General features: G+C 40.7%; 3 protein-coding genes across 3 annotated transcripts; 2 read left to right on the top strand and 1 right to left on the bottom strand.

The window, feature by feature from the left end:
• The first annotated feature begins 818 nt into the window (after positions 1-818).
• Positions 819-16,329, top strand: LOC140349251 (uncharacterized). The gene is given in 41 exon segments (XM_072435526.1): positions 819-1,003; positions 1,923-1,998; positions 3,007-3,034; positions 3,112-3,160; positions 3,266-3,380; positions 3,452-3,462; positions 3,541-3,640; positions 3,725-3,749; positions 3,854-3,956; positions 4,038-4,138; positions 4,270-4,333; positions 4,449-4,524; positions 4,605-4,706; positions 5,831-6,117; positions 6,193-6,342; positions 6,427-6,480; positions 7,786-7,853; positions 8,187-8,276; positions 8,337-8,476; positions 8,557-8,584; positions 8,694-9,099; positions 9,101-9,393; positions 9,804-9,981; positions 10,301-10,315; positions 10,907-10,939; positions 11,049-11,132; positions 11,511-11,665; positions 11,737-11,943; positions 12,349-12,557; positions 13,494-13,544; positions 13,628-13,714; positions 13,794-13,858; positions 13,940-14,062; positions 14,196-14,337; positions 14,409-14,568; positions 14,798-14,895; positions 15,020-15,103; positions 15,179-15,297; positions 15,369-15,515; positions 15,603-15,801; positions 15,867-16,329. Coding segments are annotated over 40 exon segments (4,743 nt in total). The 5' UTR covers positions 819-1,003; position 1,923; the 3' UTR covers positions 16,089-16,329.
• A 42-nt stretch (positions 16,330-16,371) lies between these two features.
• On the bottom strand, positions 16,372-18,084 carry exosc6 (exosome component 6). The gene is made up of 2 exons (XM_072434758.1): positions 17,723-18,084; positions 16,372-17,302 (listed from the first exon to the last, which is right to left on the bottom strand). Exons 1-2 carry the CDS (start codon positions 18,013-18,015, stop codon positions 16,756-16,758), a joined length of 840 nt encoding a protein of 279 aa, XP_072290859.1. The 5' UTR covers positions 18,016-18,084; the 3' UTR covers positions 16,372-16,755.
• A 479-nt stretch (positions 18,085-18,563) lies between these two features.
• On the top strand, positions 18,564-26,521 carry aars1 (alanyl-tRNA synthetase 1). Its single transcript, XM_072434485.1, has 20 exons — positions 18,564-18,644; positions 19,319-19,470; positions 19,551-19,739; positions 19,816-19,961; positions 20,099-20,290; positions 20,651-20,795; positions 21,124-21,269; positions 21,475-21,583; positions 21,668-21,818; positions 21,937-22,061; positions 22,395-22,539; positions 22,617-22,795; positions 22,928-23,041; positions 23,119-23,325; positions 23,782-23,966; positions 24,117-24,225; positions 24,750-24,863; positions 24,938-25,144; positions 25,406-25,519; positions 26,227-26,521. The coding sequence occupies exons 2-20, from the start codon at positions 19,327-19,329 to the stop codon at positions 26,404-26,406; spliced, it is 2,901 nt and encodes a 966-aa protein (XP_072290586.1). The 5' UTR covers positions 18,564-18,644; positions 19,319-19,326; the 3' UTR covers positions 26,407-26,521.
• The last annotated feature ends 90 nt before the right edge of the window (positions 26,522-26,611 follow it).

Below are 26,611 nucleotides of genomic sequence, written 5' to 3'. Positions count from 1 at the left end.
GCTCTTATGCTGTTTTAAAATGGCTATAAAATTATTGCCAATTGTAATTTGGACCAAGTCCGTCTGAGGGCTGCATTTGAACGCAATAGTTTGAACTTACCTGATCTAGACAGTAAAGAGTGCTGCAGGTCATATTTGCCAGTATGTCAGATTCAACTGATCCACACTTTTTTTTGTTTTTTTTTTAAACCTAAATTCACTGCAAAAGTGGTCTCTTCCAGATGTTTCCTTGAAATTGGGGCCACATCTGTGGCGCCTTGTCCCGGAACTATGCTCAGGCCAAGTGTGCCACAGACCTGTAGTCCAGCTTATCCCATTTAAGCTCATTATGAGCTCTGCCTCCTGCCTCATGTGCCACAAACTGCTCTGAACAGCACAACAGTGGTGGTGTGATGATTTTTTTTTTCAACTACATTGTGTGATATTACAAAGACACATCATTGTGATAACATGATTTTTAATTTTTGTTTTGTAAATGGTTATATTTAACATCTGATTTTCCACAACAAATGAACTTCTTCGAACTGCAGCATATTGTTGTAACAGCATAACTATTCCTTGTTCTTGTCCATTCTGTGCTTAGTGGTTCCTGTCCACAAAAAAGGTGAAAAAACGTTTCAATTCTCTTGGACTAGTGAGTTATGGGTAAAACATGCTTTATGAAACAGCATCAAAATGTATATTTTCAATCAAAAAGACCCTATATTTAAATTCAACAGGCCTTGAGGATGAGAGGCCTGCAGATTACATAAAACTGTAGGCTGACTTGTTGCGTGACTCCAGGTGGGCGGTGATACAAGTTTATAGGTGATAGCCATGATGTCCGATAGCTTTCTCTGTCGCTAATCTGCGATTGCTCACGACCAGGATTGTCCCCTGACCTTCAGGTGCTGCTGGTTAATCCTATTAGCTGTGGGGCCGTAGTCCAGGCAGAGCTGCACTGACTGTGTCACATTCTGAAGCTCTGCAGCACCGGTATGTCGACCCACCTTTAGGACAGCAGGTAAGAAGAACCACACTATTAGGCACAGAAAGGCATTCTCTATTCTTAATTTGTAAATGTAGGCTCAAAGACACTTGGACCTTATCAAAATCAGCTGTACAGACGGGAGCACTATCATGCAATTGAGCTCCCATTGTTCTTTGATCTAAAAAGATCTTTGTGAGCAACTCATCTTTGAAATATCACATCAAATCTCAGTTGACTTGTGGAGAATGTCCACTATGACTTAGTCTATACCTGGTTTATGTCCTTTATTCTTATTCAAGCTTAGGCTTGGAGGCATATATGGTCATGCTCTATATTTGTAATATCATGACCTTATTGTCGCATCGTTTAGCGTTAGAAAATGCAACTAAATATATAAAATCATTTGAATGGTCACTTTGTTGATGCTGCCCTCAGGAAACTCGCCAGGACGTCTTTTGGGTTCAGCGGATCAGTTGCAACAGGCTGATACACTGTCAAAGAGGATCATAGACATTATAGATTAATTATCCCTTCCTGAGTAATTGACTTTCTCTGATACATCATTGTTAATTGGGACAAACCTTTGCCATACATGGGGTTTTATGTACTCGTGTTTAACTGACTGACTTTAACTTGAACCCTGTGTAATCGGATGGTTAAAGCATCTTAAGTTCAGGCCCTGGGATATCAGAAGCTTGACTTTTGAACTGTTGGATTTGTGCATACACACGCAAGAAACATCTTAGATACTGACCAACACATTGTTGTATGAAAACTGTCTGATTTTGACCATCAGCCCTCAATGCCTTTAGTATTTTTGATACACTAAAAATATTGAGCGAGCGGGGCCACCCCAAATGAACTACTGATGATGATGATCTCATGAGCTCCATTTAAGAGCCGCGTTGTGAATGAAACAGCTGCTTCTGTGACATGTTTCTTTGATTATCAGGATGTTTAACTGGGTGGTGAAAGTGGTCCCTCAGCCCCCGGAAACCCCTGCTGTAGATGAACCTGCCAAAGCTCATGTAAGACAAACATCTTATACTTACACCACACCATGCATGACACACATATAGTTGAGTATGCTAAATAAATGGAACAGTTTATTAACACCAAGAGCCCATAAGTAACACTGTTGAATCACATTGCGGAGGTCTCGAAGGCTAAACCTGATACATTTGCAAGAAAAAGTATTTTCACTGACCAATGTTAATGTTTTACAAAAAAAGAAAACATAAGTGAAGATAAAATGCAGTTACTAAATAGCAATTTGTAATTGTAATCTTACCCTGTGTGAAAAAGTAATTGAACCCTGAACTCGTGATTTGGCTCTTGCAGTCAACTTTTTTTTCTTTTTACTTCATTTTTTCCAGAATAGTTTGAACAATATTAGCAAGAACAGCATCTGAGCTTGAGGGAAAACAAGTCGCTGAGGTCCTGAAGTAGCAAAGCCCTACGCCATCTCACTGTCCCCTCCAGGTGGGGCTGTGGGCATGATCTTCTTTGTATGAAGAGCTGTGTTATTGTTGGGGGATTTTGTGGCAAATTTGAGCCAAGCTTTTGTGTTGTCATTGTCCCTCACAGGTTTCATTGTTGCATGAAAAGTACCCTAAGGCCTGCAGGTCGCTGGATGTCGTTCTGGACTCTTTTGTGAAATCCTGGTCGCGCTCTTGGACAGAATTGGGGTTTCTCATTTGTTCTCATTATTTTTGGATTGTGGCATTTCTTTTTGAGATCTTGTAGCCTATGACTTTGTGACCTGGTGGAAATTAGGTTTGGGTGTGGCCAGTGAAATTGAACTCTGGTGGTTATTCAGGTGCAATTACTTTTTTTTTTTACATGTGGTCGGATAGGTTTGAATTTCCCTTGATATGTACAATTATAATTTAGAGACTGAATTTCATGTTTACTCGTATTGTATTGTATTTTAGAATAGATTTTCTGATCTGAAACTTAATGAATTTAAGTGTGATAAATAAGCCAAAAAGTCAGAAAACAGGAAATAAAAAAAGTAACTTATTTTCATATTTTAGGTGAAGAATCCCGCCAAACCCAAGGAAGGTATGACATGCTGATACAATATTTTTTATAGTTTACGTAAAGCTGTTATAACTGGATTTTGTGACTTGATGTTTCAGCTCCCCCCCAAAAACCTTTGAAGAATACTGATGAAGTTTCCTTAGACAGGTGAGCTTCTGTGCCTGTGAACTCGTTAACAAAAAACTGCAATGCCTGTTAACTGTCTGTTTGTTTGTTTGTTTGTTTGTTTGTTTGTTTGTTTACCTGCCACAGCCAAACGCAGAGTGGAGTTTTGGGCTGGTTATCCAATGGGTTTGTCAGTTCTCTGCCACAGCCTACTGGATCCCCTCAACGCAACAAGGCAGATGTGAGTCCAGAAAGACAATTACAATTTACTCTAAATTATTGAATATTCCGGCAGTTAAATTGATGCTAACTGCATTTTTTCCCATTCTCTAGGGTGAAAAGGGGTAAGTGTTGAAAAGGACTGTGATATAAAAATGTTTGGGTTCATGATATTGATCTAAGTTGTTGTTTCACTGGTCAAGAGTGTTTGGGTGGGTGTCTCAGGGCCTGAACAATATACTCCCTCAGCCTGATGAGAAATACAGAGAGAGCCCTGACATCAACAACGATGAACACACTGAGGCAAGAAGCACAACGTTTTATTTGCTTTAAAATAAGAAGCCATATGTCTATGACTATATAAAAAAATGTATTTTATGTTTCCAGATCTATGATGTACAAACAATGCCAGGTACGATGGTGGTTTAAACGATCACACGATATGTTTAAAACAATGCTTGAGTTTTATTGTGCTTTACATAATGATTCACCATATGTATATTTATATCTTTGCAGATTTTGACCCCCTACCTCATATCCCTGTGGTGGAGATGGTTTCGGATGAAGAAGAAGAAGGAGAAGAAAGCAACAACAAGAAGGAAAATCTGTTCCCACCAAAGTAAATAAATACCATTTCTGGCCTGCCAAAAGTTCTAAACTCTCACATATTTAACCCTAATTTAATTTTGCTTAATTGCAGGGTTGGCCAATGGCTAAAACAAATTCTACCTCAGCCGGGGCCACCTGGTACAGCGGTTTGTGAACCTTCAAATGTGTCAACTCGGACCTCGCTGGATAAAAGTGCGTGCAATAAAAATACTAGTGTGGTTTTGATATTTTAGCATTGATTTTAAAACGTAAACATGTATTTACAATTGGGGTATTAGCGGGTTGATGGGATAATTTTCCTACCTGTGATCTTTCCTTTGCAGTCTTGTCTCCTCCTCCTGAATCTCTAAGTGGCATCTCATTAGATACTGACGGCAAAGTGGGAAGGTATAAACTTGGTCTACTATAAACTTACTTAAACTGTGGTCCAGTTTAAAAAAGATTATTCATATTCAGTCAGAGTTATTGCCTGGCATGTTTGTAACAGTCTGTCTCCTCATAGTGTGGTTGGCTGGTTTGTGTCAGGCTTCGGACTGAAGATGCCTCAGCCTGCTTTACAATCTAAAGACGGCGTTGAGGTAAGTTGCATTTATTTGTCATGTGAACATCTGTTAAAAAGAGTATCCTTTTTAATTGTTATTTTTTTTTTTTTTTTAAGGGAGCTGTTGAGGTTTTACAGAAAGGTAAGGTTCTATGCATTTTGTATAAACCTTTTGTCCAGTGTCAAAACAACAAAAACAGTAATTTCATCTGGATCCAAGTTGATCAAAGCATTTTTGCGTTACAGTAGCTGATTTTTACAGTAGCTTTTTTGTCTTTTGCGCCTAGTTTTCCTGGGTGTTTTTTGTGGGCCAGTCAGAGGTTAACTCAGTTCCTCTTCTCCTTCTGTTTCAGGGGGGAAGGTGCTGCGAGCCCCTTAAACAGCAGGAGAAGACAACTGGGTGACCAACGCTTCCCACAAAAAGACCAACTCAAGTGTTGGCACATAAACTAGGCAGCTGCTCAAGAATATATATATATAAATATATATTCAACTCACCTTACTGTATTTGATACAGTCTTATGTGAATGTACTGTTGTAAAATAGAGCCGCATTTATGTGATAATACTTTTGCACATTTCTGTACAACAGAAAAAATAGTAGTTGCCATTTATTTACAAAGTGCACAAACAAACATGTTATTTTACTATAACTGTATACCCACGGCAGCATACTTTGTGTGTTAGTGTCATTTGAAGCAGTTTTCTATTCTTTTGACATTTGTTTAGTTTTGTCTCACATGTAATTATTTTAAGTAATAACTTTGTGCTGTTTTTTTGTTTTTTTACATTGTAGAAAAGTAAACATGCAAATCATTCACATTAAATATTTTTATTTTATTTACTGCCCAGCCCTTCTTTTAACTATTAGCTCAGTATTCCCCTGGAATTTGGGACTGTAAATAATTACAAATAACCAGTTACTCTATGTTAAGTTTAGTAATGAGTAGTTCACATTTCCAATATGAATTATCCCAGTAACACAAAACCTATTGGATCCACTTGATTTGTTAAAGGCCTTGACCTGTAAAATGTGATGTGGACATTTGGTGATTACCTGTCCGCTATGAAGTAAATTCACTGTTATGAAATGATGTAAACAAACAAGACAATAAAGATTCACCCAGCAAAACAATCATTACCATATGAGTTCACTTCTTTACAACATACCTCTGTTATTGATTGAAATTGACATATAAAATATTTTTCTTCTCAAACTGAACAGGTAGCAGACCATGTTCACAGTTGAAAATATACTGTCTCACATAAAGGGGATTTTTGCATTAAATTTGAGCTTGATGAAGATAAACTTTAGCCCCTGGACCACCATAAACCATAATCACAATTGTGGCGCAAATCTGTCATTTTCCTTTAGTCTCATCCAAACTCCAGCCTGACATGGTGCTGGAGGATGTGGAGTCAGACACTGAATGCCAACAAAAGAATGAGCACAACTCCAACACTGGAGTTGTCCCAAAGTCCTGTGAGCCCATCCCAACACCAGAACCACCTCCAAGTCCAGACAAAGTCCCCCAGGAAGATGCTGAAACCCAGACAGGCCGTTGGACACCTTTTATCGAAAACATCAAGAGGGAGGCCGAAGATGTGGCTCTGGCTACAATGGAAGAACGGTACAGCAGAGGATACATTACATATGCTTATTGTCTGTGAGACCATCCAGCTCTTTAATGTTGCTCTGTCTCCAGTCTGCTGCAGGAGCGCTTTGAAATGGCTCGTATGGCGGAGGAAGTGGCCAGGCAGACAGCTGAGATGGCCATTAGGCAGATGGTCACGGACGGACAGTCCACCAAGTTGTCAATGAACAGCCAAGATCTGCTGGAGGAGCCTGATGTTGAGTAAGACCTTAAACGTTCTTGTGCAGGATGCCACAAGCCATGCAGGTCTTGAATTGACTAACCGTTTGTCTTTGATATGATCAGGCTGCCAGTGCCACAAGAGGAAGAAAACGAAGAGGAGCCAAGTGCAATGTTAGAGTAAGTCTTTTTTTTATCTTTTACCAAACCACCCAGTGATTTTTAAAACCTTTAAACATGTTGCATAATATAACATGCAGTGCGGGAATACTTATAATGATTCACTTATAAATCTTCAACTTACTAACTCACTCCAGGCCTTCTCCTTTCTGCTATTGTCCAAAAATCTTTATATAAAATAAAATAATTAGTCTACTTACTAATAAAAATATGGTTGTATTAACATCATTGACCCAATTGCCTCATCTATTACACAACTAAAGATCAACAGCCCTACTCAAATGAGGGGGAAAGTACAATTAAACCTGGGCCTTGGTCCCGGCATGTGTGGCAGCATCAACACCAAATGGGGCATGGCTGACACACCCAAAACAAAAAGTGATTACAGGTAGGGGTGGGCGTAATCATCATTTTTGCACATTTAGTATATTTTGTTGTCTTGAAGATAAGGGCATTTGCTTCTAATTTTACACTCCTTACACATCCTCATGTCACTCACTCAGAGCCCAACAGAAACTGACCAATAGGAGGAGTGGATGGGGAAAGGTTTGTGAATCACAACATGACAATTTCAGCAAAATTGCATCTCCTCATCTGTCTTTTTACATACAAATACACCGTTTTTGCATGAACTTCAATGGGGCTGTTGTGTTGTGAGGACAGACACATGGTCATATCAGAGCTTTTGCCAGTTTCAAGGTCTGTCCCTTATAGTCGACTGATCGATCAGCAGGGCATATCTTTAGTCGACTAAATGATCACATTTAATTGCCTTTGAAACCTTTTGAAGCGGTGACGCGCCTCAGTCTCTTTGACCTGACCTGAAACTGCCGCTCCCAAATTCCCGCGGGGTCCGTGTAATCCCATGGTGTGTCCCGCGCATCGTCGAGCGGTGCCCCTAGCAACCGCAGCTTCACTTGGCAACCCACTCCTCGCATTCAGCGTTGCCCTGGTAACCGCGCGCGCACGCATCTGCCTCGTCGCCCTCACGCACACACGGGCCCGTGATGGACACAAACAACACAGCGCATTATTGAGGCTCCTCGTCATGGCGCATCACTTCTAACTGCTCCAGGGCCGTGGTGGTGGTGTGAGGACATTTTGGTCTGGAGCCTGGAAATGATCATGCAAAAAGTGAGTAGCTTGTTGTGGGGAAAATGTCTAGGCTACGTTTTTCCTTCAGCGCGTCTCTTCCGCGGTGCAACAGGTTGTGAAGGATTGGCTACTACGCTAACGACTATTTCCCCTCCTCTCTTTTTTTATTATAGTGTTGTATTAAAATATATTGTGTCCCTTGTTGTACAGAAAAGAAACAACGCACGTTTTAGATGAGAAGTTGGAGAATTCTAGGGAACCTCCTCTAATTGAACCAGGTAAGGCAATCAAACAACAACAACAACAACAACAACAACAACAACAACAACAACAACAACAACAACACATCATTTATCATGCTTAAACAACTTTACTAACAAGCTGCCCCCCGACATGCACTTTAACCCTTTTAAATCCAGGCTTAAAACGTATTTATTCAGACTGGCTTTTAACACTCTGTAATGTAGTCACACTTTATTTTGTACAGTTTGTTTTTACTTTTACCGCCTTGATTTTTATTGTGAAACACTTTGGTCACTTTGAGTGTTGTAAAGGGCTCTATATATAAATGTTGATTGATTGATTGATTAATTTGATTGATTGATTTTTAGAGCTTATCCAGGAAGTAGAAGCAGAGCCACCACAAAGCGAATCGCAGCAGCCGGTTGAATCCAAGGTTGTTCCAGATCTCGACCCTGAACCTGTCGCTGAACCCGTCGCTGAACCCGTCGCTGAACCCGTCGCTGAACCCGTCGCTGAACCCGTCGCTGAACCACCCCCAGAGCCACAGTCTTTAAGTGAGGCCCAAGAAGCCACTTCATCAAATGAACCGGTGACCAAGCAGCCACTGAAAGCAGACAAGAACGGTCAATCCAATAATACAGAAAAACCTGCTGAAAAGGTAATAGGCTCACAATTTATGTCCCTTTCTCACAAATACATCTAAAACTAAATAAAGAGTGAATTGTGTATTGTGTGCAGGAGGAAGATGAGGAAGATGGCTGCGGTGGTATGTACAGGCCTAATTTGTTAGCGCTTATTCTTTAAGTTTGATCGTTACAGCAGTTATGGCCAGGTTGTCTGATTTGCTCTGACTTGTTTGCCTGTCCCACTTCTAGCCTCACTCAGCTGTGAAGCATTTAAAAACTCCCTGATGCGCTTGCCTCACAATTCCGAGTGCTTTGGCAACATCAACGCTTACTTCAAAGAGAACGGCATCTCCTTTCCCAAATGCTCTTCCATGCCTAGATGTCCTACCCAGCTTTCAGAGGTCACAACGTATCTGCCCTCCCTCCCTCTGGAGATCTCCCGGTTAAGGCTAACCCAGATAACGCAAAATATTGCCCAGACAGTCAATGACCTTCTGCCTAAAACCTCCGAGGGTTCGGACGGCTCTAGCTTCTCCGGCCTGAGACAGACCTTAACCAATATACCTCAAAAACTGTCCCAGATTCCCAGTCGCACCGGACAATACTTGGGGAACATTCGCAACAGCCTCAACAGCCTTATGCCACAAGATGCCTAAAAAACAAAATCAACAACAGCAGAAACAAAACAGCAGCGTGGACGATGTGGAACTCAACAGACTTGCGCGGCACTCTCCCCTCACTCCCCCGCACCATGGCCACTCGCGCTCCCCGTCCCTCTCTTCCCTCAATGGCAGCAGCCTGGAGTTGCCCAATGTGCCCTCGTACCCCCGCCTGCCCCCCATTGTCAGCTCGCCATCCAAGCACCTCAAGTCCCGCCAGCTGTCAGGGCTCAGTAACCCCGCCTTCTTCATTGAGGATGACTCAGATTGCTCCCCTCTCAGACCTGCAGGTGAATCTTTGGAATACTACTTATTGATATTTATACACTTTATATCATTTTGAACGTGCTGTATTTTGGATAATGTTGATAGTGTAATGTGTAATACTTTATCATGATTTGGCTCTTCTGTCATCTTTAAACCTCAAGAGCTGTCAGAGTGAGGCTGACATGTTTCTGTGTGACAGAACTGTGCCAGTGTACCAGACAGATTAGCTGACCTGCTCAGGTTGTCCTCTCAGCTTTACGCTTCTGTCCCAGTTCAGAAGTGGATCCTATTGCATTAGTCTTATATAGGTCTTGGTAAATCTTCTTGTCTCCTGCTTTGCTGCTTATGGCTCTCTGCTTTGCACATTATTTTTTAACAAACAACAATTAAAGAATTACTTGTGAAAAGTTATTCATCTAACGTCCTTCTCCAGAAAGCTCCATCAGCCTCCGTCCTGCTGTCAATGTCGAGGATATGGACTCTGATCATAAGGGAGCAGGACGAGGCGGAGCAGCAGGAGGAGCGGTGGAGGAGCCCAGTGCCCCGAACCTTCAAGACCCCAAACTCACAACACTCACTGTCCCAGTGACCCCGGCTGGAGGTCGCCAGAGGTGAGATACACAGTTTAGACTGGACGGACCCATTTGAGCCCTGGAGTTTCATGAGGCTAAATGTAATATTTATTGTGAAATAGAAATACAGTAATGTTGGTATATCATCACAAAATGCAATGGTTTTAATCTGTAGGTTGACCAGTTTTCAGATTTGTATGTGGGATTTCTCCACCCACTGCTTAAAGTAGAGATTGAATCCAAAAGCAAAACAACCTTGCTCCCTATTTTTTCTACCACGAAGCCCAGCCAAATGGTGTTGTAAAAGTTGAATTTTACATTTTCTTTTCTTTCTCTCTCTTTTACTTCTCATGTGCAGCAAAGGGGATAAAGAGTAAGAAATTCACTTTCATGTGGTGTTCGTTGTCCTTTAACATGTTACGTTTCCACAAGCTTAGAAACAGGCAATATGCTTTAGATTGTGTCTGTTAATGTGGTTCATGGGGACTTTGTTTTGATCCAAAAAACATTTGATTATACTGTATACAGTACTTTCTCACATATGACTTTTTATTCACTTTAATCAAAATGTGGTTAAAAAACATCTTATTCATGTTATTGATATTATTCCTACTGAGAAATAATAATTCTACCAGGAAATCTCTCTCTCTCATTTTGGACCAAAACATTGTCTTGTGAGTGGTGTGTCCTGCAGGGTCTATGCAGAACATACACTGTGGTTTTGTGATGTATTTCATTTTGGTTTGGTAAATTGTTAAATGTTGCATGTGGACCCAGTGGTTTTGAATGTGCTTTTGTTTATTGCATACATAAAAATAATAAAATAAAGCAGAAGCAAATCCAAACTGCGGGTGTATTGTCACTGTGTTAATATTAGTACGAAATCGTTTGCTACTTGTTTTTTTTAAATTGTGCTTAGAAATGTGATTCTTAACCCTTTTTTTCTAAACATCATCGACAATAGTGGAAAGCGTCGTAGGACATTTGCCAGTCGAATGTAAGTTACAACTCTTAAATCTATCAACAAAACACATACACCAATAATTTATGTTCAACTTGAATATTCTGGATCTTAATTGTAAACTGAACCCTTTCAAAACTGGCAGAATGTATTCTCAAAGTGAAGATGATGATGAGGAGGGCCCTGTCAGAGCCTGGCCGAGCCAGTCCAGCCTGCACAGTGACGATGTGTGAGTGCAACATGCGTCTGAACACTGCAGACAGGGACGTGTAATGACCACATATTACACATACACCGTTAATTGGTACGCTAGTTATTGTCAATGGCTTTAAAACACTAGTTAATAGTATAAGTACAAAAGCCCCTGTTGCTTATAATACTTGGACGGTTATTAAGTTAAGTAATTAAGAGTATTAATGGAAATACAATAATTACTGGCTGAACACTTAATAAGGCCATAGATAAATAAATATGAAAACATTCTTTAACAAGTGTTAACAAAGCTACATATCCATGGCTATATTATTACAGTAGGTAGCCATGGATATGTAGCTCCCAAACTGAAGTGTTACCAAGGTTATATATATATATTTTTAATGTTTTCCAGTCTCAAGGAGCGACCTGCATCTTCAGCTAGTCAAACTAGTGCAGTGGTCAATGAACGTCTACAAGAGCTGATCAAAATGTTCAAAGAGAGAACGGAAAAGGCCAAAGAGAAACTTATAGACCCAGACAGTTCAGATGAAGACAGCGTTGTCCAGTGTGAGTGATTCGCACTACACTACAGACATTTTGTGAAGGTCACTCAATACTAAATATTTCTTGTGCCTTAGCTCCTCCTCAGGCCACAACTTCAGCGCCCACTGGTGTTCCTCCTGAAAACCGCACTGATGTTGCGCTCCCAGCAGGAGAATCTGGAGAAGTACCAGAGGATATGGAGGCAGGAGATGCAGAGTCTGGCTGCTGCAAGGTGAAAGTCCCTCGATGGATAAGAGCCTGTATGCACTACCGCTTCCCCGCCAGCATCGACCCCTTCACCAGTGAGAAGCCTCCACCATAGTCACGTAGACACCCAACACTGTTTTTAATAGACTAGATGCTGTACTCACAGATTTTCCTTTCTTTTCCTTCCTTTGCTCTACCTCCATGCTTTCCTGCACATAGAAACGTTTAGATTACATAGATTTATACTTTATTTGTATTACTTGTGCAGCCTAAGAAGTACAAAAGACCAAACTTAAAGATGCACTTTGTACATTTCCTGGTGGAAAATGAGCCACCTAATTGTTTCCATGAGGATGCTGCTTTGTTTGGAATGTTACACAGTATTATCAACCTTGTATTTTTTCAGTCATGGCAAGAAATACCTTGAAAAACACTCAACCAGGTCGCAGGAAAGTTACACAAATAAGTTTTCGTCTAACTCTCTCTCTCCATGTCTGCAGACCTAATGTATGTGCTGTGGATGTTCCTGGTGACTTTGGCTTGGAACTGGAATGTTTGGTTCATTCCGGTGCGCTGGGCTTTTCCGTACCAGACCCCAGACAATATTTACTACTGGCTGCTGACCGATTATGTATGTGACCTCATTTATATTTTGGACATCACCGTTTTCCAACCACGCCTGCAGTTTGTTCGCGGCGGGGACATTGTGGTGAGAGAACTTTAGCAACGTCACTTTTCTGGTGGGGTCTGTCAGTTATTTGTTTCCATGGAGATGTTATTGCTGTGCCTGCTATGTCCTACAAAATTATATTAGACCTTTCACAATAAGTGTGATATAGCGCTACAGAAAAGTATGACCATAAACGATGGTATTAAAATTGCTTTATTCCACTGAGGCATTAACCCAACACCTTTCCTGATGTATACAATCATAATTGTCAGTAACTGTTACCTAGCAACCATATTATATTAATTAAATATTAACAAATTACACAATAGTTATGATTTGACAATAGATATTACCTGGTAACACCTTTATCTTGTTCAATGATTGTTTGAACTGACAGAAAGGTTTGTCCACTGATGACTTATTTTTCAAAATGTCTTCAAAGACGGCAACTTCACAGATGTAAAACTAGAAATAATATTTTCCACAGGTTCTATACCATCGAACAAAGTCATAATTAGAAAAACAGGGGACAAGACTTTAAGATTTAGTAACTATAATCAAGTCAAGTCATAAAAGTGACATATTTGACCATCTAAAGATTAAAAATAATAATAACCTAAAATGTCCCACTGTCCCAAAGAAATGTGCACATGATGAATATTGAGCCCCTGAAAATGTGTATTTATTCATTTAAAGTCAATATAGTAATTATCGTGGCAGGCTATAAGGGCTTAAACTTGGCTATTTTGCATTTATTTGATCACTTGTGTTTTTTATATTAATTTCTCTTACTGTTTGCCTCCATGGAGATATTTAATGCCATACTGTAATACATTCCTGGCAAAGCAATATAACATCTCCATGGAGACAAGCAGGCGAAGGACACTCCACCAGAAAAGTTACATAGTTCACCTTTAAGTGGGGAATTGTTAAAATTGTCAAAGGTCAAAACTATGGCCCTTTCTTTTCGTGCAGTGTGACAAAACAGAGATGAGGAAGAATTACATGAAAACAAAGCGCTTCAAGGCAAGAGATTATAAACACATGATCAAAAACACAACCAGAAGTACGTATACGAATAAATGAGCTATAAACTTTTCTTGTTTCAGTTGGATGTAATTAGTCTCGTACCATTGGAGCTTTTCTATTTCAAAACTGGCATCAACCCACTGCTTCGGTTGCCCAGGTTACTCAAGGTATGACTCTGCAAATGATGCAACTATACCCTGCAACGTTTGTCATGACTACATGTTTTAACTATTTTTCTTTATTCAGATCAACTCATTTTTTGTGTTCAATGAGCGTCTAGAGGCAATTTTAACTAAAGCTTACATCTATAGGTCAGTTATAAGACTAATGTTCATTTTTGTCAATGTCCTTAACAGTAACTAGTCACATTGACACAACATGCCTTTTTTCAGGGTGATTCGTACCACAACATATCTTTTTTACTGTCTCCACTGTAATGCCTGTCTGTACTACTGGTGCTCAGCGTTCAAAGGTCTTGGATCAACTAAGTGGGTTTACAACGGTGAAGGAAACAGGTTGGTTGGGAAATAAGATATCAAAAGAGTACAAATACTGTAGTTTAAAAGTCATTGTAAAACCTTTCTAATCCTCATGTTAAATGTTAAATTAATCTTGTGTCGTTTTAAAATATGTCTTGGTTTTTTCCAGTTACATTCGCTGCTACTACTTTGCGGTGAAGACCTTGATCACCATTGGAGGTCTTCCAGATCCCACCACCCTTTTTGAGATTGTCTTCCAACTCATTAACTACTTTGTTGGGGTTTTTGTGTTCTCAATTATGATAGGACAAGTAAGTACAAGTGTTACTCGGGATGCATTAGTTTATGTATTTTTTTCGATGCCATCATTCATTTGTTTCAGATGCGTGATGTAGTTGGTGCCGCCACAGCTAGTCAGATGTACTACCGCACCTGTATGGACAACACCATCAAATACATGTCGTCATATCGCATCCCAAAGGATGTTCAGAACCGTGTTAAGACCTGGTACAACTATACCTGGCAGTCACAAGGCATGCTCGGTGAGAACATTTACTTATTTTTTATGTTTTATGGTGTGTTTGGTTTTAGGTCAACATTTATCAATTAAGAAAATGTGTGATTATTAAATAATTTGGCACTCTCTATTAGAATAGCATATATTCATATTTTTTGTGCATGTGGATTATGCGCACAAAAAAATTGTGCTCAAGTCTAAATTGGTAACAATAGTTTGAATTCTTTCAGCAATTTTTTTTCTCTTCTCTTCAGATGAGCAGGAGCTACTGACCCAACTGCCTGATAAAATGCGGATGGATATTGCAATAGATGTGAACTACTCTATTGTGAGCAAAGTTCCACTTTTTCAGGTATGGACCACTAAAAGTGTACAGAAGTGCATTTATAAGTCTATGGTGTTTATACTATTTGCTTGGAGTAACTACTATAATATTTAAATGTATTTTTTATGTGTCATTGTCATCCCGTTATCAGGGTTGTGACAGACAGATGATCTTTGACATGCTGAAAAGTTTGCGCTCTGTTGTCTACCTTCCAGGGGATTATGTCTGCAAAAAGGTATCTTTACATATTAACATGTATTTTATCATATTGCAAAATGTACAGAATTTATATATAGTGTTTCTTGTTTAGGGAGAGGTGGGCCGAGAGATGTATATTATAAAAGCAGGAGAAGTTCAAGTGGTTGGAGGACCTGATGGAAAGACGGTGTTTGTTACTCTCAGAGCAGGGTCTGTCTTTGGAGAGATCAGGTAGTTGATAAACTGGCATATTTCATTGTTTTTTTATGTCCACAATCTAGAACTGAGCCTCTGCTTTTCAGTTTGCTTGCAGTTGGTGGTGGAAACAGGCGCACAGCTAATGTGATTGCTCATGGCTTTGCCAATCTCTTTATTCTGGACAAGAGGGATCTTAATGAAATCCTGGTTCACTATCCTGAATCTAAGAAACTGCTCCGCAAGAAAGCCAGGTTAAACAACAAATACAGGGTTCCCTTCATACTCCTTTACCTTTCTGTATTAATGGTCAATAACAAAGCTTCATGTTTAAATAACAGGAAGATGCTCAACAAAGGCAAGAAACCTGAGCCTAAAGAAGAGCCCACGAAGCCCTCGCAGGTTCCCACTGCTCCAGTTAGAGCAGAAACGCCCAAACTGTTAAGAGCAGCTCTGGAGATGAAAGAACGATCCACTACACTCAGAGGAGCTTTGGCTAAAGTGAAGGAAAAGACAAACAAGTCCAGCATCTCATTACAGGTAAGACACATTAAGACTTAAAACACAGGACACAGAGTAATTATGCGGTCTCCTTTCTATTGTAGCCATCAATAGCCTCCACTATCCCCACTCCATCGCCTGCGTTTAGCTCTGCTGTTGATAGAGATACAGACACGCCATCACCTCTCTCTAGTGGCTCTGCTTCTCGTCTGGACGTTTCCCCTCTGCTGCCCCATTCCCTGCAGAGTCATGGAGACAAGGAGCACGCTGAGCAGGAGGAAAAGAGCGAGGGAGACGAGCGGGTGGAGGACACTCGACTAAAGTAGTGCTGATTATTGTGTGAGGCACAATGTTTTAACTTACCTGAATATACAAAGTTACTCTGTTCTGCACATTTCCCCTTCAAAATATTATGACACTGACATCTTCCAGTTGGTTGATCTGTTTTTGCTGTTGTTGAATCTTTAATGTTTACAATTTGTTGATTGATGTCACAGAGCCTTATATTTCTATGTATTTTGTTGTATTATTTGTAAGGAGATGCATTTAGCTAATTGCCCATTTGCGCTGCTGTAACGGTGAGCTGCATTAAAATATTTTGAGTTTATTGTGATAACTTAAAAGTTGTAAATACCATTCAGGTTTTGTATCATGTAAGCTAGTCCAACATATCGTCTGCATTGCTAGACAATTTTCCTTATGAGGATCATGTATATCAAATTAAACTGTATATTAATTAAAACCAGCTTATCTTACTGCCAGACAATGTATGACCATTGTGTAAAAAAAGAGCAAGAATGACAGAATTAGTTGTATAAATTGTTAACTACTTTTATTATAGTATATTTTAATGTAAATTTGCTTCAATAAATGTGGAATATGTGGAATTGCACCATTTAACAATTATGTGTATACCTTTTAGAAAATATCCATTACAAATCAGATTAGAATGCTTCCACAGTAGAAAACGTACTGAACTTTATAAACTACACATCAGCTCTCAGGAGGTGGTGGAGCAGCCTTGCGCACTGCTTTGGTCAGAGCTTGCTGGATGACGGGGTACAATTTATAGCATCCCTCAATGCAGGTGCGAACCCCAGCTGTCAAAGTCTCTTCAGTCATTTCTCCATCAGATTGCAGTCCAGAGATCTGGTTCAGACTGGGGAGGAAGGCAACAGTGAGGCCACCTTGATTATCATGGCCAGTTGAGCCACCACGGTTCTCCTCCATATATGTAGGGTCCACCACAAAAGAGTCCCCATCCTGACACATAGAACAACCAAGCACAAGATCATACATCTCAATCCCTGCATCTGCAAGGGCCAGAGAAGCACACGTGACCGCATGACCCAAAACTGAGCCACTATTCTCTAGAACCATGACGTTGATCTCGATCTGAGAGCGAGGGTACTTGTGGAGACACACAGCTGGCTGCAGGCTCTCAAGAACCATCAGGGAGAAGTCTTTATCCTGACTGCCCTGTATCCAGGAGCCCCTCTCAGGACAGGAGAACGGAGCAAAGCGCATATCAGCTGTCAACCTAAGCACAAGACAAATGAGTTATAACTAAACTAGGGCTGCACAATATATTGAAAATGTTGCAACATTGGCTGATGCTGTAATCGATATCGCAACAAAATATATCACAGTATCAATGATCTTCTCAAAAACACAAAAATGTACAGTTTTAAAACTGACAACATAGAACATTCATGATTTAAACATTCAGTCTAAATTAGTCTCGATATAGTCTTGGTTTTGTATGTTCTCATTTTCACAGAATTTGGACTAATACATTACACGCATGAATACATTTATGTTTTTACATAACTGAGATCATGTCAAAAAGTATATTCAAATACCAAAATATCGATATCGCAAACATTTCCGATATCGTGCAACCTGAAACACACGTGTCCGCTCACAAAGTTAACAACATTAGGTCAATATTTAGAACTACCTTCCACATTTCATGTCAGTTTCGTCTTTGCGCTCGGTCTCTCTTGGTCCATACACGCAGCAGATCACCTTTGTATTTCCAGCCTCCATGTACGCGGACCCTTTGGCTTGACTCACGAGCCCACAGCGGACGAACACGGGCCGAATATCGACTTGGTCCCGCTGACGGCCGTCCTCTCTTGCCCCGTGTGAGGGAAGCTTGTCAGCGGCTAGAGGTTTGCGCTGGAACACGGACGGGCTCTGAGAAAGCTCCGGGCCTCTCACTCGTTTCGTGTCTGTAGGCATTTTTGTCATCGGTAATAATAAATACTCATCTGTGTTTTGTTTCCATGCCACGGCTCCGTGTGCAATATGGTACAACCCTCAAACGTGTCCCCCCAAGAACGGTGTCGCAAACAGTAGTTCCACATGTAGCCTGCCGAAATTATAATAATAATAAGGTAATAAGGTGGTTTGTGTTGGTGGTTATACAACTAAACCAGTCTACAGGAACCGTTTAATTTGCTAGAGGAATTTCTGTGCAAGGTTTAATTCAAACATTCATAAGTATTAGTGTCAATAAAAATGGTTGGTTGAAACAGTAAAATTAATTTAGTTTTAGTTAAATTTGTTTTTGATATAGTTATATTATGGGGTATGTATTTTTTTTTTAATTGTGTCAAGTAGGCCTTAAATCCGTACCATTCATTGCATCAGCCAAACCGGCAAATTTACGACAATCGCAGTGGCGGGCTAGACTTTAATTGACGTTCGTCTCCTCCAATCACAATGCGACATTTCGATACGGATGTCCAGCTTGTCCAATCAGCAGGGATTTTGGACGGAGACATTTCCCTTCGCTTTCCTCTTGGTTGTGCAGCGTGGGCTGGCGAGGTGTCACTTGGAGCTTTTTTGTTACTCATTCTCTGACCAAACCAACTTATGTGAGTAGTTTAATATGATATTTTATACAATATTTATAGTAATTTCATTGATGATAATGCCATGCAGAATTTACTTGATTAGCTGGTGGAAATAGGCAATAGCCTCTCTTGCTAACATTTAAAACTGCTAGCTTGCTAATACAAGTATGTCTTCCAAGTTGGCTGATGTAACTCAACGTACTCCCTGTGACGCCTCTCTGTTGTGATCACTGGGTCTATGGTTTGTGTTTCTGCAAATAAATCCATCCCTATTCCTACCATTGATGTTTACATTATTACTAGCTGCCTCACCCCTGCCTCACTTGAAACACGTCTTGAGCAAGGCGAAAACGCACAATATTGTTATTTCCATCGCTTCACATTATTGTTTAAACTTCGTGTGGTTTCCACTGAGGTGGTTTGGTAGTTAGGATGGGGACATGAAGTGTTTACAGTCTGTGGGGCCCCTGGGAGCAAGAGACACCTGTGTGATTTCCATTCACATCGAGTGTCCTCGATGGGATTGAGAGGGGAGTCGAGCTCTTTTTAATTAGATGATTCAGCATTTAATATGATTTAGATCTAACTAGTGTGGCTTGATATTAAAGTGTTATAGTATTCCACCTCATTTAAATGGCTAAAATGTTGTCATAGTTTAGGGAACATCATCCACAACTGCGACTTTTGTTTTACAGATCAGAAAATGGACTCTTCTCTAAGTGCATCTCAAATTCGTGAGAAGTTTATTGACTTCTTCAAGCGTTATGAACACCAGTATGTCCATTCATCAGCCACCGTTCCGCTTGATGATCCTACACTGCTTTTTGCCAACGCTGGCATGAACCAGGTATGCTCCTATGACTATGATGCATTGTGTCCAAATGTATGCAATAATCATTTGTAATAAATATTGTTTTCTTATTAAAGTTCAAGCCCATCTTCTTGAACACCATTGACCCATCTCACCCCATGGCCAGATTGAAGCGTGCAGCTAACACACAGAAGTGTATACGTGCAGGAGGAAAACACAATGATCTGGATGATGTTGGTAAAGATGTGTACCACCATACATTTTTTGAAATGCTTGGGTCCTGGTCATTTGGAGACTACTTTAAGGTATTGCAATCAGTTTTTTGTTGTTGTCCTTGTCCCTCTTCTTGTCTGAATGTCTTTGCTTTTCAAACCCGAACAGCAACTGGCTTGTGAAATGGCCTTGAAGCTTCTCACACAGGAGTTTGGAATTTCCATTGATCGTCTGTACGTCACTTACTTTGGAGGAAACGCTGATGCTGCTCTAGAACCTGACCTGGAGTGTAAACAGATTTGGATGGATCTTGGGTTAGTATGACTGTTTTTTTTTTCTCTGTAATTTTTTAAAATGTGTATATACACACACACACACACCCTACTAGTGAATATTATGAAACACCTGTTACTTAAATATAAAGCGGATTCAATTGTATATTGTTTGATAGTGTTGCAGAGGCTCGTATATTACCTGGCAGTATGAAGGATAACTTTTGGGAGATGGGTGACACTGGCCCCTGTGGCCCCTGCAGTGAGATCCACTACGACCGCATCGGGGGACGAGATGCCTCTCACCTGGTCAACATGGACGACCCAAATGTTTTGGAGGTCTGGAACTTGGTGTTCATCCAATTCAACAGGTACTGATCTATGCTAATGGTCCTTATTTTTCAAAAGTAATATTCATGACTGATCTGCTTCACAAAAATGGGATGGTTACTATCAGTCATTGATGTGTATTGTATTAGGCTTTAGGTCAAGAATAGAAACTGGTTTCTTGTGCCGTAGGCGAAGCTGCTTTTGCTTTGTCCTTGTTTTTCCGGTTTGGAAATTCATATAAAATCCTGGCCTGGCTGCATAAATGTTATTTTGATAAAATCTAGAGTTTTCTGTTGCTTTTGTGAAAGGGAGTATTATCACCACAATAACCACTCCTTCTCAAGATGTTACTTACAATTTTTAATAAAAAATCGATCCTGATTCCAATATTCAATTAAAAGGGAGTCGGAGACCCTGCTGAAGCCCCTGCCTAAGAAAAGCATTGACACAGGAATGGGCCTTGAGCGCCTGGTCTCTGTGCTGCAGAACAAGATGTCAAACTATGACACTGACCTCTTTCTCCCATACTTTGAAGCCATTCAGAAGGTAAGAAAAACGACAAAATGAGCTTAACCTATTGGGCTGTGATATCATAACTGCTTTGTCTACTTCTGTGTCCAATTCAACTCCTGCCTCATCCACTATAACATTTTGGCAGATTTCTAGCCTATTTACATTTAAAAAAAAAAAAATCTGTGTAGACAAATGTTTTAATGCATTTTCATATGTCAATGATACACACACTTAACTTATTTGGTATGCAATGATTTTTTTTTTTGTGTGCTGTCTTTGGAACGTTGGGACCCAAACAAGCTGTAATGTCCCACTTAACCTTATTCCTTATAAGTATTTGAAAAAGATTGGATATTTCCAGGGCACTGGGGCCCGGCCATACACTGGTAAAGTGGGTGCTGAAGATGTAGATGGCATTGACATGGCATACCGCGTGCTGGCTGATCATGCTCGTACCATTACCATTGCCTTGTCTGATGGGGGTCGTCCTGACAACACAGGAAGAGGGTGAGACGCATGATGGTGACAAACAAAGTTACTGGAACAATATTCTTTAAATTAAGTCATTGGTACAGTTCCAATGTGCATTAAATTTACCTCTTAGTTTAGTAAGTCTTTGGTCACATGCTTGGTTTAGTCTGTCCTAAGCAACACACCACAGCCACAGCTCTGAGGTGTTCCACTGAACAGTGTGTTCTTTTCTGTCCTTTAGTTATGTGTTGCGGAGGATTTTGCGTCGTGCAGTTCGTTATTCCCATGAGAAGCTTGGAGCTCAGAGAGGCTTTTTTGCGTCATTGGTGGATGTGGTGGTGGAGTCCCTTGTGAGTCTCTGGTTATATTCTCGTTTGTGTATCTCACAACCATATATTTGTTTTAGACTTTTACTGTAAACCTCTTGTGTTTAGGGGAATGCATTTCCAGAGCTGAAGAAAGACCCTGACATGGTTAAAGACGTTATCAATGAAGAGGAGATGCAGTTCCTTAAAACCCTCAGCAGGGGGCGCAGAATCCTTGACAGAAAGATCATGAGTCTTGCTGACACCAGGACCATTCCAGGTGAGATACTGAATAATGAATAACTCTTACAATTTAAAATCTACTGCTAGTTGTTTGTTTTTGGATTTATTGCCTACCAATGCTGCAAATCTATAAATTGTCTCTTGTGTGGATGCAGGTGACACAGCATGGCTGTTGTATGACACATACGGTTTCCCCCTGGATCTGACCTCTCTGATAGCAGAGGAGAAGGGAATGCTGGTGGACCTGGCTGCATTTGAAGAGGAGAAAAAGGCAGCACAGGTGAGAGGATGGAACAGTTTTGGGGCAGAATTTGAAGAGGAGCTTTTATTCCCTCTGTTTTGAGTTTGGCCTTGGTCTCCCTTTGTCAACAGTTTCTGTGTTCAGTAGATTTCAATATATCACTTGGACTGAATTGTTCCTGTAGTGTATACGTTTTATAATGCTTTATAATTGTACATTTTGCACAAGCAGTATTCGCCATGAATAAATGTGTTTTTTATTGATTGGACTAGTTATGGCCAATATTACTGGATGGTCAAATGTGCCCAACTCATTTAACTTGATTTTAGGTTCTGACAGATTTTTCATGTCATCTCTGTATTCTGCTTGTAGCTGAAGTCCCAGGGCAAGGGTGCAGGAGGCGCGGATCACATCATGCTTGACATTTATGCCATTGAAGAGTTGAGAAACAAGAATGTCCCGGCCACGGATGATTCCCTCAAATACAAATACACCTCAGATGAAAAGGGAATCTATGGTGGGTCTTACTCTTTCAGCGACCTTGTGCACTGAGGTTCACTGTGTCTAATGCGTCTTCCCTTGTTCACGATGCAGTGTTTGATGCGGTCTCAGCCACCGTTCTGGCCCTGCGCCGTGATCGTGCATTCTGTGACGAGGTGACCACGGGACAGGAGTGTGGAGTGCTACTGGACCAAACCTCTTTCTATGCAGAACAGGGAGGACAGACGTTTGACGAGGGTTATATGCTTCGGGAACTCGACAGTACAGAAGATGTGAGTACACGAAGCTGGATTACGCTTAATCAAATGTGCACTATGTACATTTTCTCTGCCTGGAATATTCCGTATTCCGGCATTAACTTATTTACATTGTATGTTTAACAAAGTATTGCCTCTTCATTGCAGCGAATGGAGTTCACAGTAAAGAATACACAAGTCAGAGGGGGCTACGTTTTGCATATCGGCACGGTTTACGGGACACTTAAAGTTGGCGATATTGTCACTCTACAAGTAGATGAGGTAAATTTGCAAAAAAATTAAACAAACTTATTTTACTTTCTGCACGCTTTTAACTTTTTCTTTTATATATTGTTTAGACTCGTCGGAGACCAATTATGAGCAACCACACTGCAACACACATTCTGAACTTTGCCTTGCGAGGGGTTTTGGGCGAAGCGGACCAGAGAGGCTCCCTGGTGGCCTCCGACCGCCTGCGCTTTGACTTCACCGCCAAAGGAGCTCTGAGCACCGGGGACATCCGGCGCACCGAGGAGATCGCATGTGCTTTGATCAGGGACGCTAAGGTCAGTGAGAAACACAACCGTGCAAATCAATATACTGTGGCTCATGTTTGTCAAGAATAGTCAGTCCATTTGGACATCCAAAATGGAGACGCTATGATTTTTGTTCATGGTCAATCACAACAACAATAACTCACATACCAGTGACTGATGAGCCATGCTGATAATGTGAGGGCAAAATGTAGGGCAGAGTTTGGTATTCCAGAAATGATATGGTAAGAAGTTACCACACACTCACTGCCTCACATTAGAAAAGCATAATAATCCCCAATGTTCTTCAGAGAGTCACGTCTTAGACCTGATACACTGAAAAGTGCTGAAATGTTTGGTACACATGGAAACTTTATTTAATAAAAAATATGATTATATATTTAGCTATTGGCATTTAAAATCTGTTGCTTTTTGAATGTTGAACTATGTATGTTTTGAATAAATTAATCACATTTCTTGTCCCTTTAGCCTGTGTATGCCATGGAGACCCCCCTGGCACAGGCCAAAGCCATCCAGGGCCTGCGTGCAGTGTTCGATGAGACGTATCCTGACCCTGTGCGAGTGGTGTCAATCGGCATCCCAATCCACGACCTGCTGGACGACCCAAACAGTGCTGCTGGCTCCCTCACCTCCATTGAGTTCTGTGGAGGAACGTAAGTAATGTTTTTAGTTCAACCTTCCCTAATTAATACAGTACAAAAAACATTTTAATGACTTTAATTAGACCAGTTACACAGTTGAAAGCTGTACCTCACACTAATTGCTGAAATTCTAATATATTGTTGGTTCGTTTCAATCTACAGTCATCTGCAGAACTCGGCTCACGCTGCACCGTTTGTAATCGTCTCGGAGGAGGCCATCGCTAAGGGCATCCGGCGCATTGTTGCTGTGACGGGATCAGAGGCACAGAAGGTCAGCGCTCTCACACTGCTTCAGCTAAACCTCACTGTGCACCACCACTTTGTATCCCGAGTGTATGTTGTATTTCTTCTGACTGAAGGGTGCACCGATGGGTGCCCATTGACTTCAGTCATCTATCCCTGTTACCCAAGTAGTCCAGTGGTTTTGAGTGAATGCAGCGTGTTTCTGTGGTCTTGTGCTGTTCATGTTGAGTGAAATTTTTATAGTGCTGCTGATGTTTCAGTTTTTATGTCCACATTTGTTTCACCAGAGGATCGAGAAAAAGCCTTCATAATTACATAATACATTTTTGCACTGGTTTATCTGCATTGAATTTACATGACAACATTGTTAAGTTTTATTAATAATTATTATTCGTAAAGAAATATAATAAAAAATATAAGGCATGCATAAATAGTTTACTGAAATAAATTGACTTATAAATACTTGAGTTTTACATTTTATTTTGGACTATTTTATTTTTAAATCTGTTTATAATTCATGCATTCAAAAGATCTGTGTGCCGTATCCCACAGGCCCAGAGGAAAGCTGATGCTCTGCGCCAGGCTCTGGCTGCTCTGGGAGACAAAGTGAAGCAGCAGAGCACACCCAACAAGGACATCCAGAAGGAGATCGCCGACATGACGGAGGTGGCTTTCTTCAGGCGTATTCTGTACCGCTCTTGTATGTAACGTAAGGTTTTAACTCTGCTTCTCTCTCACAGGCGATCGGCACTGCTGTCATCTCACAATGGCAAAAAGATGAGATGAGGGAAACATTAAAAGGCCTTAAAAAGATCATGGACGATTTGGACCGGAGCTACAAGGCCGACATCCAGAAGAGAGTCCTGGAGAAGATTAAAGAGGAGATTGAGAAGAACCCCAACCAAGAACTTCTTATTATGGAGATGGAGTCTGGAGCCTCTGCAAAGGTGAACACAGTAAATTAAAGTTTTATATTACTTTGTGGATCCTGAGCGCTGGACCGGATTAGCATGCGGCAGAACACTTTATTTAAAAAACAAACAAAAAAAGGATTCCTTGTTGTAGTACACTTTTTCTCTCCGCTTATCAGATTGTGTTTTCGCTAGAGACCAAATCAGCGCCGCGGCCCATTAGTTCTGACCTTGGGACATCAATACTGCTGATGGGGGACTTTGCTTCATTCTTTACTTTTTCGTCCTTTTGCCCAGGCGCTTAATGAGTCACTGAAGCTGCTCAAGACCAGCTCTCCTCAGACCGCTGCCATGCTGTTTACGGTCGACCCCGAGGCTGGCAAGGTCACGTGCCTCTGCCAGGTCCCACAGGTGAGCTAAGGCTATGATGGAATATAAGACAAACCTTTAAACTCAAATAAAAAAACTGAACAATATAGTACAAAGAAATAAACCTCTAAATCAGCCCTACATATTGCCAACATGTGACCTTTTCCCACCAGTTTGTCTTGTCTGCAGGCCAAAAAAAAACAAAAAACATCTAAATTTAAGATGTAATCATAGTTTGACTCTGGACCCATTCTCCACACACTGTGTCGTGTTTGAATAAATCGTGAAGTATCGTGCTGCGTATAAATAAACCTTGACTTTGCCCTTTCAATAGTCACACCGTTCCACTCTACACATTATTCACTTCACATTGTCTATAAAACCTGTTCTAAAATGGCTGATACAGACTAGACAAAAGCTCTTTATATTGAGATGAATCGTTTAAAAACGTTGACCTGGATTGATTGCAATGTTCTGATCATGTTAGGGCATCTGAATCCTCACTATGGCTAAATATATTCTTTTAAAATTACGAGCCTGTTTTTCAGTCTGAATCCACATCGCACTGATTCCTGCAAATAACATGTTGGGACTGTAGAAGGAGTAACCTATAATTATCTTTATTTTTTCCCTTTCATTGTCAGAGGGGTGTGGTTCATTAAATAACAGATTTAGACCAACGCTTAAATATTGTCCTGATCCCTGCCCTTAAGAGGCTGACACTGATGCTGATCCTTTGTCGTTTCCAGGAGACGGCCAACCGCGGCTTGAAGGCCAGTGAGTGGGTTCAGGAGCTCTGTCCCCTCATGGATGGGAAAGGTGGTGGGAAGGACATGTCTGCCCAGGCTGCAGGCAGGAACACAGAATGCCTGCAGGAGGTGCTACAGATGGCCAACAACTTTGCAAGACTTAAACTGGGAGAGAATTGAAAGTGAAGTGATGAGGTTGTGCTTAAAAATGAATTGGATGGAAATATTTGCGGCGCTCTGACTGTGCGCACTGTCATTATCTACTAACCATCTTTGCTCCATCAGACATAAGAAATAGCCGCAAAGCTGTCACAAAAGAGCCACTATTTATTGCTGTAATACTTAGCAGGAGACACTCTTAACTGTGTAAGGTTATTTTAATGTC

Source organism: Eucyclogobius newberryi, unplaced genomic scaffold (assembly GCF_026437365.1).
Source record: "Eucyclogobius newberryi isolate DKJ021-1_F unplaced genomic scaffold, fEucNew1.0.hap1 SCAF_7, whole genome shotgun sequence".
In the NCBI taxonomy this organism is placed as follows: Eukaryota; Metazoa; Chordata; class Actinopteri; order Gobiiformes; family Gobiidae; genus Eucyclogobius; species Eucyclogobius newberryi.
The sequence above is the reverse complement of the archived record's forward strand: the minus strand, read 5'-3'. Positions and strand labels throughout refer to the sequence as shown.

Bases quoted from the DNA above. Each gene is read 5' to 3' on its own strand.
- exosc6 (XM_072434758.1), bottom strand. From the start codon at position 18,015: ATGACAAAAATGCCTACAGACACGAAACGAGTGAGAGGCCCGGAGCTT. The intron at 17,303-17,722 runs GTAGTTCTAAAT...TCTTGTGCTTAG, and splicing joins ACTGACATGAAATGTGGAAG to GTTGACAGCTGATATGCGCT.
- aars1 (XM_072434485.1), top strand. From the start codon at position 19,327: ATGGACTCTTCTCTAAGTGCATCTCAAATTCGTGAGAAGTTTATTGAC. The intron at 22,540-22,616 runs GTGGGTCTTACT...TTCACGATGCAG, and splicing joins AGATGAAAAGGGAATCTATG to TGTTTGATGCGGTCTCAGCC. The intron at 24,864-24,937 runs GTGGCTTTCTTC...TCTCTCTCACAG, and splicing joins AGATCGCCGACATGACGGAG to GCGATCGGCACTGCTGTCAT.